Below are 15,000 nucleotides of genomic sequence, written 5' to 3' on the forward strand. Positions count from 1 at the left end.
TTTGAATGTGACTTTCTGTGAGTGTGTGTGTGTGTGTGTGTGTGTGTGTGTGTGTGAGTGTGTGGAGTGCACAAGTGGGTGTGTGGTTGTGGTCTCCTCTTTGGTTGGTGAGCAACGTGTTTGTTTGTGAGCAGACTGTTGTTGTTGCCTGGTTGGAGACGCCATGGCTACCATACAGCTGGGCTCCCCCCGCTCCCAGACACAGACCTCACATATACATTACAACATGCTCACACATGCATCCATAGTCACACACACACACGGGCGCACCCATGCACACACACACACAGACCCACACACATAAACACACATAAACATACAGTCATACTTTCTCCCCCACTGAAATGTATAGAATGTGGAAACACACAGTTGTTTCATACATACACAGACATTCATACATAAGTGTGAACATACAACCGATTCACACACACACACACACACACACACACACACACACACACACACACACACACACACACACACACACACACACACACACACACACACACACACACACATATACACACACACATTCTCTCTTCCCTTCCCCTCCTTCCCTCCTATGGATATAACATGCTACATGGATTGTTATTATTATATGGCTCCTCAAAATGTTGCTGAAGGTTCCATTGAATTGAATGGGCCATCCCTATATTTTAAAGTTCGATATTTCTTGATAATGACCGCTGAAGAAAATGAATGGCCGCTGCCATATGGCAATGGGTGCTTCCGATTCTGACTTAGCCTCAGCTTAATAATATGTTGCTATGCAACACCTGAAACTTTAAAGTTATATTTGCTTGAAGACCAATTTTTTCTCAGGAAAAGCCACAAAACAGCAATAAAATCATGAAAATTAAATATTTTGTAAATTTGTATTGATCATTTTGGCAAGTAACCATATAATATCAGGGTAATGTACAGTCCACCGTCCAGTATTGGAAAATAAATCCTGTTCGGATGAACAGGATCCCGACGCACAGCAGAGGACTACACATTATCCCTTACTTGTGCACCCTCACACACACACACACACACACACACACACACACACACACACACACACATATATATATATATATATGTGTCTAGGCTGGAATGTGGGTGGGTATATATATACCCACCTACATTCCAGCCTAGACCCTTAAGTGGGGTCAAACTCTGTCAGACAGACTTTAACTAAGCACTCTCAACATTACTGTTATAGGCATCAAATAGAGAAGCCTAGGTTAACCCTCACTATTGACTTCATTTAGAACCATCTGCTCATACCGTCGGGTATTCCCGTTAAGTATCTCTTCCCATTGCGTCCATTATAGTATGTCAGACAGGCCTGTAGTCAATAGTCAGTTAAAGGCACCCACAGGATCAGCTGACTGGGCATTGCCTTTAAGAAGCCTTTCGTGCTCTCTGCAAACAGAAATGGATGTCAGTGTGGCCAGGTACAACCTGTCACAGGCCATAATATCATCTGTGTGTTTAGCGAATCAGTGAACCTTCCATGGTAATATCTGCTGGATTCACTCACATGAGAGCAGAAAGACAGATCTTTTAACCTCTGACCTCTGCTGTTATGAGATACCTCGCAGAACAGTCCAAGATGTCACTCCTCTGTATATGCCATGGACGCATGTGTATTGTGTACTGACACACAAAATATGCTTGCAAAAATGTAGGCTTATTCAGGGATTTTGTTAATGATGACACACTTTCTTCAGCCGTTGCATGTGTGCTCATGTGTGTAAGTTAATGTGTGCATTGTGTGTGTGTGTGTGTGTGTGTGTGTGTGGGGGGGGGGGGGTGTATGTCTGTGTGTTTGTAGGTGTTTCCTTGAAAGCAAATGTGCAGTTTAATTAGTTCACTCGACCACCTGGCATCAACTCTTTTGCAACTATCTTCCCATTACTGTATCTATCGTCTCCATGCTAAGGGAGGTGTAGCGAATGGATAACTGTAACAGTAACAAATTGTTACCAATAATGTATTCATATAACTGGAAAAATCAGGAACTAATGAAGCAGCTGTTGGACTTAACACAGCAGACAAGCTTACAAAATAAACTGTGCTCCATCACAACAACTATCCAATGAGACAGAGAGAGAGAGAGGGAGAGAGAGAGGGAGAGAGAGAAATACATTTAATAAATGATGAACTTTAACTGTGCAGAAAGGCAGTAGGCCTTAGTCACGGGTCAACCCCCATGCTGTCTAGAGAGAGTGCAGTGATCCACTCTGATGAATGTGTCAACTTACTCATCCACAAGCTCAAAGTGGGCATGAGAAAAGGCCAAGCAGCAAAAATAGCAAATCTGTTACAAAATTGATGTTATTTTGAACATGGGGGGTGGGTGAGATATTTCTTCTCTGCCCCACCTTCCCTTTCTCGTTCGCTCAAATTTAAACTCAAATTTGGAGTGATCATTATGATTATCATGATCATCATTATCAAGATCATTATTGTGTGCTTTTGACATGATTGCAATGAATGTGCCACAACAATGTATCTTTCCTCTCTCAGACAACACCAGTGCAAAGTCAAGGATGTTTTACAGTAAGGCTGTGATCATTTCAACACTATTGTCACAGCAGGATATCTCTCTTCCTTTCTCTCTCTCTCTCTTTCTTCTCCTTTCTTCTCCTTTCTTCTCTGTTGTACATATAGAGGGCCCAGAGGGGTGTAGCGTGTAGTAAATATCCATTTGTAACCGTGTCTATAAATAGACTGGAGTAATTCTAGGCCACAGTCAGCCCAACACCATTCCACTGCTGTGCTGTGTGTTACAGATGTGTGGTGCGTGAAACTCTGAGGTTGTGGGTTGGTGTTGTGTTGTGTTGTGTATATGTTCTATGCTAAAGCATTGCTGAGCTGTATACTAGTGTTCAGTATTCTATGTGTAAGCGTTTAGGACTGCGTTGAGTATCGATGGCGCTGTATGTTGGTGAAGTATGCAGTGTGTAACTGTGGTTATTAATTGTGTTATTGACATATATAGGCGATGTGTGGTGTGCAATATTGCTATGCTGTGTGTTTGCGCTGTGCTGTAAGTAAGTAAGATAAACAAGATAAGATAAACTTGTATTAATCCCCATTAGGAAATTCAGTGTGTGCTTAAGTGTCTGTTGGCGCTGTTCCATATGTTAACATTTTGTGTGGGTTTAGCATTTTGTGTTACTATGCTGCTAAAGTGTGTGTTAGCACTGTGCCATATGCTAGCATTTTGTGTGGGTTTAGTATTATGTGTAACTGCACTGCACTGCTTAAGTGTGTGTTGGTGCTGTGGTGTGTGTTCTCTCATGAATATTTCAGCACAACCCCACCATCACACCCAACTGTCAGAATGCATCACACTCTTAAACGTTCCTCTTCCTCTTTCGCCCCGCTTTTCTTGTTCTGTTGCTTTTTTGGGGGGTGTTGGATGTTATTGTTTATGTGTGTTTTGCTGTTTTGATTGGTTTGTGTTCTTCTCTGTGAGTAATTAACTATCAGCCCACTTTCATTACGGAGCCTCTCCATGGCTTCATCTGGGCCGCTATCCCAGAATGCATCGCTGCTCGTCTCCCTCAGGGCTCTGCAGCATTGTGAATGGGGAAACGGAGACATGGACACACAAAAGAACACACGCTCTGGCAAACATGCACAAACGCAACCACTCACTCACAACCACGCTAGGAAAAGCTGGACACACACACACTCCCTCACTCTGGCACATACAGACATACAAACAGAGAAAAGCACACTGACATATACACACACTCCTATTACATGCCTAAATGCACACACACACACACACACACACACAAGCATCAAAGCCATAGCTTTACCATTTCAAACGATACCCATCCTCCAACCGTACACACTATTTAAAACTCAATGGCTCAAATATAGTACTTTGTGGAAAAACATGCTAAAAAAACGTAATCGAATATGATCTAACGCATAACCAAGATTTTAAAAATGAGAAATGACACGCATACTTACACTCAAGAACGTAAAACACTCGATCTTGTTCCCACAAGGTTGTCATCTATATAGGCTTTACAGTAACACTGCATCAAGTGTAGCACCCATTCAAGTCATTCAAAGCCTCATCTACAAGTATGAATGTTCACATATGGCTTCATTGAAATGACATCTTTCTAAAAGGATGTGGTGGCACCATCTCTGCTGATGTCTAGAAGAAGAGTGCTTTCTTAGCATATAATGAATATGTACGGTTTGAGTGGTTGGATGTGTGGACTGATAGATTGAAAGAAAGGACTAAAAGAGAGAGCTGTAGATGGATGAAGGGAATTAGGGCTGAACTGAGAGGTAGAAGAGAGGGCAATTGTACAATGTTTCATTGATTGGCTGAATTTAGTCTCTGCAAAGGGCAAAGGTTTTGATCTAATTTTGACCCTCTGTGAGACTTAGATAGGTTACGCACACGTACAAACAAACACACACATCACACATACACACACACACACAAACACATTGGCGGTTGGCGCACACATACAGACATACACACACACACACACACACAAGCATACATACACACACACACACACACATTGTGCACACCCTAAACAGACCACAGGCACATAAGCCCAATTAGAAGCCTCTATTCCCAACCCTCATTATTCAAGTCCACAGCCTTGATCTAGACTATGATTCACTGTTTTCATTTACAACACACACACACACACACACACACACACACACACACACACACACACACACACACACATACAGAAGCATGCACACCCTCACACACACACACAGAGAGACACAAGCATGCACATATATGCGCAAGCACACACACACACACACACACACACACACATACACACACCCATCTGCTCACACGCAAACCACAGACAGATTTGTTCTTATAGCTAATTTATGTTAATTGAATGCTGAGGAAGAGGTCTCTATGTGAGACATGGCGTCTGTTTGCTGATGTTTGACTGAGAGACACGGACATGGGCCTGGTTGTTATGGTGATCGCACAGGGACCAACTGATAACGAAGGTAGGACTGGTCTATTGCAGGAGAATCGGTGGGGTAGTAATGTCTGAGAACACATGATTATCTTATAAACTGGAACCAAAACCAAACTATGAAGTTAGGTGCTGATTGTGAACAATTCTGAGAATACCCATAAGTCAGGCAAACAATGTCAAATAGGCAACTTCACAGTACCCCCACTTGTGCAAACACATTCTCTCTCTTTTTTCTCTCACACACACACACACACACACACACACACACACACAGATGCAGACACACCAGCACACATAACAAACTGTCAAGTTATACATTTATACATACATCCTTGTATACACACAAACAAACAATACATTTATCATTGCACATGCACCCACTCACACACAGGTACATACACACACCCACTATGCTGTTAGATGGAGTCGCAGAGCTGAGGGCGTCAGAACGATCTGATGGCCTTATTGATCACACAATGGAAAAAGCAACACAGCAGCCTTGCAACAGCCCCCCCACCTCACCTCACTCTCCTCTTCCAGCCTTCTGCACAAATCAAATAAAATGAGTCAACGGAGCTGAGAAGCATACTGATCACAGACATTGACACACACACACACACACACACACACACACACACACACACACACACACACACACACACACACACACACACACACACACACACACACACACACACACACACACCACACACACACACACACACACACAAACACAAACACACACCACACCACACCACACCACACACACACACACACACACACACATTTACACAAACACATTTGCACTCAAACAATCTCTGTTCAAAACCACAGAAATGTAGTAATACAAATATAAGCACTCACACAAACAAGCATGCAAAGAGAGGTTGTGATTGCAGAGTAGCTTTGCACACACACATAACCACATACCCACATACACACACACACACACAGACACACACACACACACACACACACACACACACACACACACACCACACACACACACACACACACCACACACACACACACCACACACACACACATTTACACAAACACATTTGCACTCAAACAATCTCTGTTCAAAACAACAGAAATGTAGTGATAAAAATGATGACTGGTGAATTCCAGTACTGACGCAACACTACTCCTAATAACTCTATGGACACTGCTTCTTCTCACTACACAATTTCTTCTGGGTATGAATGTGTGTGTGTGTTGGGGTTTTACAAGCACACACACACATACTGGCTCCATCATGTTACCTGCACTGGTCAGCTATATGGAGATTGATCCCCTGTAGAAACCCTGAGCTGGATTTGGCATCTCACTCGGCACTCACATTTCATAGCAATATGTGTGTGTTTGCATGATAGAGAGAGCGGGAGAGAGAGGAAAAGGAACCAAGAAGGAGAAAGAGAGAGAGAGAATGTGTGTGTGTGTGTGTGTGTGTGTGTGTGTGCTTGTTTGTGTATGTATGCCTGTGGGTATGAGTTTGTGTAAGCATGTGTGTGTGAGCGTGCATGCGTGTTTGTGTGCGATTCTGTGAACCTGTGTGTGTGTCCTTTTCTAGTCAGTTGTACTGTATCATGTCAATAAGATTTTGCAGATAAAGGTTACGCAATAAGCAACTCCTGAGTCAAAGCCATCCCTCACACCGCAGATACACAGAAAAAAAAGAAAACGAAAGCCAAAGATGGAGAGAGAGAGAGAGAAAGAAGGTCGCTCAGATCGGTAATACTGCGTAAATGCTCTCCTCAAGTCTCCGGCCATAACATTTTCATATCAGAGTTTCCTATTTTTATGAGTTCATTTGCATGCAAGCACCATTTTGCCAACAGGAGAAATCTAATTTAATTATGGGATTGCAAGAGAGAAGACGGGGAGGGAGATTGGAGAACTGCAGTAGCACTGGAAGATTGGTGCAAAATGGTTTTCATGGAACTTCTGTTCAAAATAATTACAGTTAATGTAGATACTGACATATCTCAGGGCAAGGTCTCCAAACAGGCACACGCACACACACACACACACACACACACCCACACACACACATACACACACACCACACACACACACACACACACACACACACACACACACACACACACACACACACACACACACACACACACACTCATATGAGTGAGCACATACACACACACACACACACACACACACACACACACAGACACACATAGACACAGAAAAATAAACACAGACACTAGACGCACACACACACACACGCAGAAAAATATACACTAGACACACACACACACACACACAGTCCTATCTATAAGTCTGACATACAGAAGGGCACTCTGTCCCAGCAGTGATTCATTCAGTACTACTAAGAGAACCCCCATGCCCAGGAGAGAAGTATGAGAGGGAGGGAGGGAGGGAGGTAAGGAAGGGAGATGTAGATTTAATTAAAAATGAGGGAGAGAAAAAAGGAGCAAGAGAGAGGGAACTAGCAAGCAAGAGAATGGGCAAAGTATGATATCAACACAAACACACATATACACTCAAACACAAACACTTTCTCCCACACCACTCTAACGGTATTTCACTAGTTTTTCAGCATCCCCTGGGACAACTGTGAACACCTCACATTTAAAGCTAATTATAAGCCAATAAGTTAATTCACGCACATTTGACACACACCTAGACTTGTGAACTCAACACATGAATAAGCGAATTATTCTCTCACGTCCACCACCGATTACAACATGAAAGTCCTTCTTCCAGACTTCTCTTCTCTGATTCAGCCTGTGCCAGACATAACCAACCATGACAAACCCTTCCCCTGCTTTCAAAAGGAGAAGCCCATGTCCTTAGAATCAGAGACGATTACATCTGACAGAAACCCCATACAACCTCCAATGAGGACGATTAAGACAATACTGAGACTATTGTATCAGATAGTAACCTGATTCCAAGATCCTTAACTTTAGCATACACTCTTCATGAACTTATAAAACTGCTAACACCTAACCATGGGGGGGTTCTTAAGCGCTTTGCAGTGGTATTTATGGATTAACATCAAATAAGACAAAACAGATTTTGTTACTGCACGATTGCAAATGCATTAAAGGACCATTTCAGGCTATCTCTTTTTGAATAAACTTCAACTAACTCTTTAACAACAGCAGACGGAAGGAAGGAAGTCAATGCTGTCTTACCAGGTCTCGTCGTTTTTGAACTCCAGTTCCCCGTACGTGTCCTCGAAGTCCTCCCCGCCACCTTTCGCCAAGCCCTCCATGGTCCGGAAGGGCACGATGACGGTGCCTCGTGCACCCGAAGTCCTCAGCACCTTGACCTCCATGATGCCGACGCTCTCACTGATGTGCACGCTGTCGCTCTCGAAGGTGAAGATGCCAGCATGGTCGTCGTCCAGGATGGTGACTGTGGCGACGGGCGGGAATCCGAGCACGGCCTTGGGGTAGGGCAGGCTATTGGGTGACAACATCTCCTCGTCCTCCTCGGCCTCCAGCACACGCACGTTGCTCAGGCGCACGTAGAAGTGCTCGTCCTCCTCAAAAATGTCGTCGTCGATGATGCCGATGTGGATCTCCTTAATCACCTCGCCGGGCTTGAAGGCCAACGTGCCCTCGGTGAACTCGTAGTCGGCGCCGGCATTGGCCGAGCCGTCCTCCGTCTTGTAGTCCACGAAGACGGTCTTTGAGACGTCACCGCCGTGGCGTGTCACGGTTAGCAGGGCAGCGCCACAGTTCTCCAGGCACTGGTAGACAGCTGGCTCGAAGCTGACGCGCGACACGAACTCGGCCTCGGGCTCGCCCTCCACGTGCACCTCCTGCACGCTGATGCTGCGCTTTGCTTGCTCGGACACGTGCTTCTTCAGGATGTTGCCTGCGCCGGTCATCATGCGCGTGGCCTGGATGCGGTAAAAGGCGCGGCTCTTCTGCTGGTGCGACAGCGCATAGTAGTTGGCCATTTCAACTAGCTGGTCCATCTCCTTCTCTGGGTGCTTCTGCTTCAGGTCCTTCAGGATACGGATCATGTCGCGCCGTGACTCATCCACCTCCTTCCCGCCGTCAATCAGTCCGACAAGGTTGCTGGGCATCCCGGTGCCGTCGGCACCGAAGTGCGAGTTGGCCATCTTGCCATCCATCTCAATGCTCTTGGCACGCTCAGTCTCGGTTTCGATGATGACGCCGCGGTGCTTGTCGGTGCGGTACTTCTTGTGCATGTACTTGTAGAAGAGCAGGCGGCGATCGGCGATCCAGGCCAGCCACACGCAGATGGGGAAGAAGGCGAGCGTGAGCAGGCCCTCCCATACCTGCACCACGTTGGGTGAGAAGACGGCCAGGATGATGTATAGCCAGATGTAGGCGAAGATGCTCCAGGCGGCCGTGATGAAAAAGACGCGTAGGTGCTTGACTTTCCGCGTCTCGCCCTCTGGGATAACCGACACGCACAGGCCGATGATGACGAACATGTTAAAGGCGGCGCTGCCCACAATGGTGGAGGGCCCCAGCTCTCCGGCGGTAAATTCGTGGCCGCACACCTCGATGACAGAGAGCATAATCTCCGGTGCGGAGGAGCCCAGAGCCATGAGGGTGAGGTTGGAGACGGTCTCATTCCACACGCGGATGGTGGTGGTGGTGGTTTCACCGTTGGGCCGCTTGATGATGATCTCCTTCTCCTGTGAGGTGATCACTTCGATTGATGCCATGAAGCGGTCAGCGATGATGGACACACCCAGGAACATGTAGATCATGGCCACAAAGTACACGATGACCCGGGCAATCTTGTCGCCCATAGTTGGGTCCTCGGGGTACCAGATGGGCAGCAGGATGCCCGGGAGGCATTTGGCGTTGCCCTTGCATGTGGAGTTAGTGAGTGGCGGGGGACTGGGTGTGACGTGGGCTTCCGTACACATGAAGGCGATTGCCGTGGCAAAAAGGCCGAGCCAGAGGCAGGCCCCGGAGGACCCCGGCGCTGTCGTCCTCGAGCGGTCCATGCACCCTCCGTCGTCTCAAGGGTCCGTCCTCTCTGGGGGTCCCCTGGGGATCCAGCACTAGGCTGTTATTTTGGTTCCTGCCCGCGTACACTTTTGGTTCCCACTCGGCTGCACCACCTGTGAAGAGAATGTAGTCAGACCAGAGCACAGATGAGACACAGACAGAGACAGGCACTCATGTCTGCATGATTTAACACACACACACACACACACACACACACACACACACACACACACACACACACACACACACAAGGTGCATGCACTCAACCTTTACTATTATTGAACATAAACACTCAATATGCATATGTATATTATATTATTATTATATAATATAATTATATTATATTATTATTATTTCACCATTTAAATCACTGCAGTGTTACACCTCAACAGAAAAGTCACGTTAAGATGTTCTTTACTGCACAAGTAATATTATTCTAAACTCCAGCCCCATCCATGTTCTGCACGCTACGAAATAAAATAATAGTGTCAAAATAGACTTGAGGCTATTCCAGATAGGCAGTCTTTTTCTACACGAGGAACCTGTGAATGGGTTTTCATTTCTTTATTTTATTTTTTTCCGGTCTGGTCCGTGGGAAATGGTTGTCTGACCATCTGAACGTGCTGATCTGGAAGAGCCGACACTCCTGCACGCTCTAATGCGCATGAGCTGTTTCACGTCTGGGCCCTTCCGTTGCGGCTGCAAACACACACACACACACACACACACTCACAAACACACACACACACACACTCACAAACACACACACACACACACCCCTGCCCAGCCGTACGCGTTCGGATGCAATATTTACAGCATGTCATTCCATTTAAGTTTGAGTCTCACTGACATGCTAAAATGGGACGACGAAACGTTAGATGGGGCGATTTCATGAGAGCTCACTTGAAACACTGAAACATACAATAGAAAGCTCCCAACCAGACATACTGACTGTTGTTCAATAGACCTACCAGAGAGATAACATTTATGTTCACTTAATCACTATCACTATTCACCTATCACAACGTAGATAGAGACACACACACACACACACACACACACACACCTCTCTCTCTCACACACACACACACACACTTATATAACACAAAATGAATGCTCCAGCAGGCTCTAACTGGGTGAACAAGATGCTCTGAAGAGATGAGAAACCATCCTAAGCGGACTACGCAGTGACCGCATAATAAGGCTATCCTGCCATCCTCCCTGCAAACACTCTAATCATCTAGCAGTGATCCCTCCACTTTATGGGCAACAAACACAAGATGGCACCTTTGTAAGCACGCCAAAGAATGCCTCCCGTCGCCTTCCACAGCCAGCCTCACTCATTCCAAAGCAGGCCCGTTCTAACCTGTTCAATTCCCCTATGTCTCCTTGGTGTTCTGCTCTCTTGTATTTTGTCTTATATCTTCTTTGGGGCTGTTGCCCGTATGCGTGAGCTCAGAGGAACTCTCTCGGTTCTTGCAGTTCACAGGATTTTGCTCTTTTCATTTCGTCTGGCTGTGTAGAGGATAGTGAGAGGATCTCAGAGATGCTGACGTTCTCGAAGGATAGGAAGGACTGCGACTATGCACTTAGAGTGTTACTGGGGTGTGAGATTTGAGAAGAAATTTTTTTTTAGCGCCTTACTACAATGTGTCTTTGTGTGTGAGTGTGTGTGTGTGTGTGTGTGTGTGTGTGTGTGTGTGTGTGTGTGTGTGTGTGTGTGTGTGTGTGTGTGTGTGTGTGTGTGTGTGTGTGTGTGTGTGTGTGTGTGTGTGTGTGGATGAGTGTGCTGGTATGGATAAGTGTGTGTGTGTGTGTGTGTGTGTGTGTGTGTGTGTGTGTGTGTGTGGATGTGTGTGAATGAGTGTATGTGTTTTCATGTTTCTGTGTGTGTGTCTGTGTGTGTGTGTGTGTGTGTGTGTGTGTTTCGTTCCACCTCACCTAAAGCCTTGATCAGCACACACTAGATTTTAAAATCCCTTAAAATCCCTTAACTAAGCGAACCCCACACAGCCCAGAAACTGAGTGGGAGAAGGACAGGTGTGTGTGTGTGTGTGTGTGTGTGTGTGTGTGTGTGTGTGTGTGTGTGTGTGTGTGTGTGTGTGTGTGTGTGTGTGTGTGTGTGTTTGTGTGTATGTGTGTGTGTGTGTGTGTGTGGTGTGTGTGTGTGTGTGTGTGTGTGTGTGTGTGTGTGTGTGTGTGTGTGTGTGTGTGTGTGTGTGTACGTGTGTGTGTGTGTGTGTGTGTGTGTGTGTGTGTGTGTGTGTGTGTGTGTGTGTGTGTGTGTGTGTGTGTGTGTGTTTGCGAGAAAAAAAAAGAGAGAGAGGGAGAGAGTGTGACAGAGGCAGAAAGAGAGAGAAAGAAGGAAAGAAATGAGAAAGAAAGAGAGAGAATGACTATTAAAATTACACTTAGGTTGGCAGAGCTCTGTGCACTAAAATAACCCCCTTTATGATCTCCTATTACATCTACAACAAGGTTAGTTCCCTTGGTAACACATGAAGGCACATTTCTAAAGGGGACTGATGGCTTAATTCATTCACTTTCCCTGCGCTGGCCAGGAATGTGCATCATGCTGCGCATTCTTAACTTTCGTGCCCTGATCTTGATCTAATGCTCTGAATAAGTGCTACTACTCCGATAGTCATACTGGGAAGGGCTGGGAAACCATAACTAGTTGATTAAATCCTGAGAATAAAGTATCATTCAGCTGGTAAGGCAATGTATGCAGAATAGAAATTCAAATAGAAATGTCCATATATTATATATGAAAATATGCATACATTTATATATGAAACTCATAAATACAGAGTCTAAGTAGGTGAAGCTGATTTGAATGACTGTTTTTGAACTGAGCATCTGGCTATTAAAGGCACCACCTGGTAAGCACAACTGTTCTCACACTCACAAGGAAGCTAAAGGTTTCGGGTCTTTACCGCTGAGAGATAATGCCGCTGTGTTTTGTCAACCTTACATCAAAGCTAACAAAAGAAGGCAAGATGATGGAATTTCCACTTATTCCACTTGGAATAAGCATTTTTATGTGTTTATATATGATTGCACCGACTTTTTCATTTTCTTATTATTCATATGTTGCCAGCGTATGTTGCCTTACGTTTATGTATGCCTACGTCTGCCTTTTTTTATATGTTTATGTAGGCATATGTCAGTGGACATAAGGGGCTTAGGTAGGTATCACATAGCCGCACTGTCCTAAAGAAAAATGTAACTGAATACCTTTACAAGGCTTCTAAGTTGCAGATGTAGACTAGGCTGGATTCCCTTTGAGGAAACGGTGGAAACTGAATCTGATCTAGGCAAGTCTGTACTTGGGAGAAATACTAACCACTAATGGCATTAATGCACTATGTTTTTTTTCTTCTTCTTTAGGTCCTCTTTGCCAAGTGAGCCTTGAAAGACAAGCACAGACAGACAGGCAGAGGCTATATATTCGGAGCTTAGAAACAAGCCTGCCTCCATTTACAGTAACAGGCCCTGTTACGAACATGAGACTGAAGATCTAGACACACGACCTCAAGGTGCTGCAAGATCACGAGATCTTTCAATCAGTTGGTTGAGATAAAGACTGTATATGCTCAGATTATTCCAGGTAGTTGATTCTGAAGCTGAAGCTAGTTCTAGATCGAAAGCTAGTTCTGGATCTGAATTTGAATCTAAAGCTGGTTCTGAATCTGAAGCTGGTTCTGGATCTGAATCTGAAGCTGGTTCTGAATCTAAAGCTGGTTCTGAAGCTGAAACTGATTCTGACCTAGGTTTGGTCCAGCTTAGGAGGGATCTATTCCAGAGACACCGATGCAACAGGATATGTGAAAGACTGTTAAATCAGAGTTTAATTTAATTAATTAAATAAAAGCAGTTTATGATTGAAACTGAGACTTGGTTTTCTGAGGGGGAAACAGAGGGATGGTGTGTGTGACCTTTTACTGCTGGCACTGACCAACTCATTAATGAGAGAGAGAGAGAGAGAGAGAGAGAGAGAGAGAGAGAGGGAGAGAGAGAGAGAGAACAGACTGACTATACAATGTATCCATGCGTGTGTTTGGGTATGTGTTTGTGTTTGTATGTGTATGTGTCTGTGAGTTCAGAGTAGTAAAGGAACTGCATGATGATTAAGGCGCTCTGGAAAAATCTCACAAAAGAGTGATTTTGAAAGACCCCCCCAATTCCCGATGTAGGCACACACACACACACACACACACACACACACACACACACACACACACACACACACACACACACACAATCACACAAATAGGGTCTCATTACGTTTAAATTACAGCAATTTCACACGTATGCGCACACACCCACATCCAGCGAGAATGCCACCATCATTTTGGACAACAAACCTTTAATTCTGTAATTTCATCAATACAGCATCGGCAATGTGCCTCTCTTCTGAGGGGGCCTGGTTCTGAGCTAAAGGCTGGTTGGCTTGATGGCATGCAGGGTGAAAAAGTTTGGGGACAGAGGTAAAATATATGGGCATAGACCCGACGGAGGGTCACCACTGTTTGACTGGAAATGATCCACGAGGTAAAAGCGGGAGGTCTCTCCAAAAGAGAAGGCGTTAGTAGAAGCTGAATGAGCAAAGCTGCCAAAGACCTCAGTCATGCATCAGGGGATTGTGATTGTGTGTGTGTTTGTGTGTGTGTGTGTGATTGTGTGTGTGTTTGTGTGTGTGTGTGTGTGTGTGTGTGGTGTGTGTGTGTGTGTGTGTGTGTGTGTGTGTGTGTGGTGTGTGTGTGTGTGTGTGTGTGTGTGTGTGTGCGTGTGTGTGCGTGTGTGTGTGTGCATGTGTGTGTGTGCATGTGTGTGTGTGTGTGTGTGTGTGTGTGTGTGTGTGTGTGTGTGTGTGTGTGTGTGTGAAGGCATGTCTGTGTGTGAGAGAGAGAGGCTGAGAGAAAGAGAGAAAAGGAGAGATGGAGGGAGAAGAGGAGTAAAAAAAGGAGAATGAAAGAAAGAATGAGAGAGAGAGAAAGAGAGAGAGAAGGAAGGACGTAAGCAGGACT

The 15,000-nt window shown here is 45.2% G+C and overlaps 1 protein-coding gene across 3 annotated transcripts in view; it reads right to left on the reverse strand.

Annotated features, from left to right (window-relative positions):
• Positions 1-15,000, reverse strand: part of slc8a3 (solute carrier family 8 member 3) — a 91,079-nt gene that overhangs the window by 64,405 nt on the left and 11,674 nt on the right. For all 3 annotated transcript variants that reach the window (XM_080849977.1, XM_080849976.1, XM_080849975.1), the window contains exon 2: positions 8,165-10,083. In XM_080849977.1, coding sequence (XP_080706103.1) covers positions 8,165-9,966 — 1,802 coding nt within the window. In that variant the 5' untranslated portion in view covers positions 9,967-10,083. The remainder of the gene's footprint in view (positions 1-8,164; positions 10,084-15,000) is intronic.

This window comes from Sprattus sprattus (genome assembly GCF_963457725.1).
Source record: "Sprattus sprattus genome assembly, chromosome: 13".
NCBI lineage: Eukaryota > Metazoa > Chordata > Actinopteri > Clupeiformes > Clupeidae > Sprattus > Sprattus sprattus.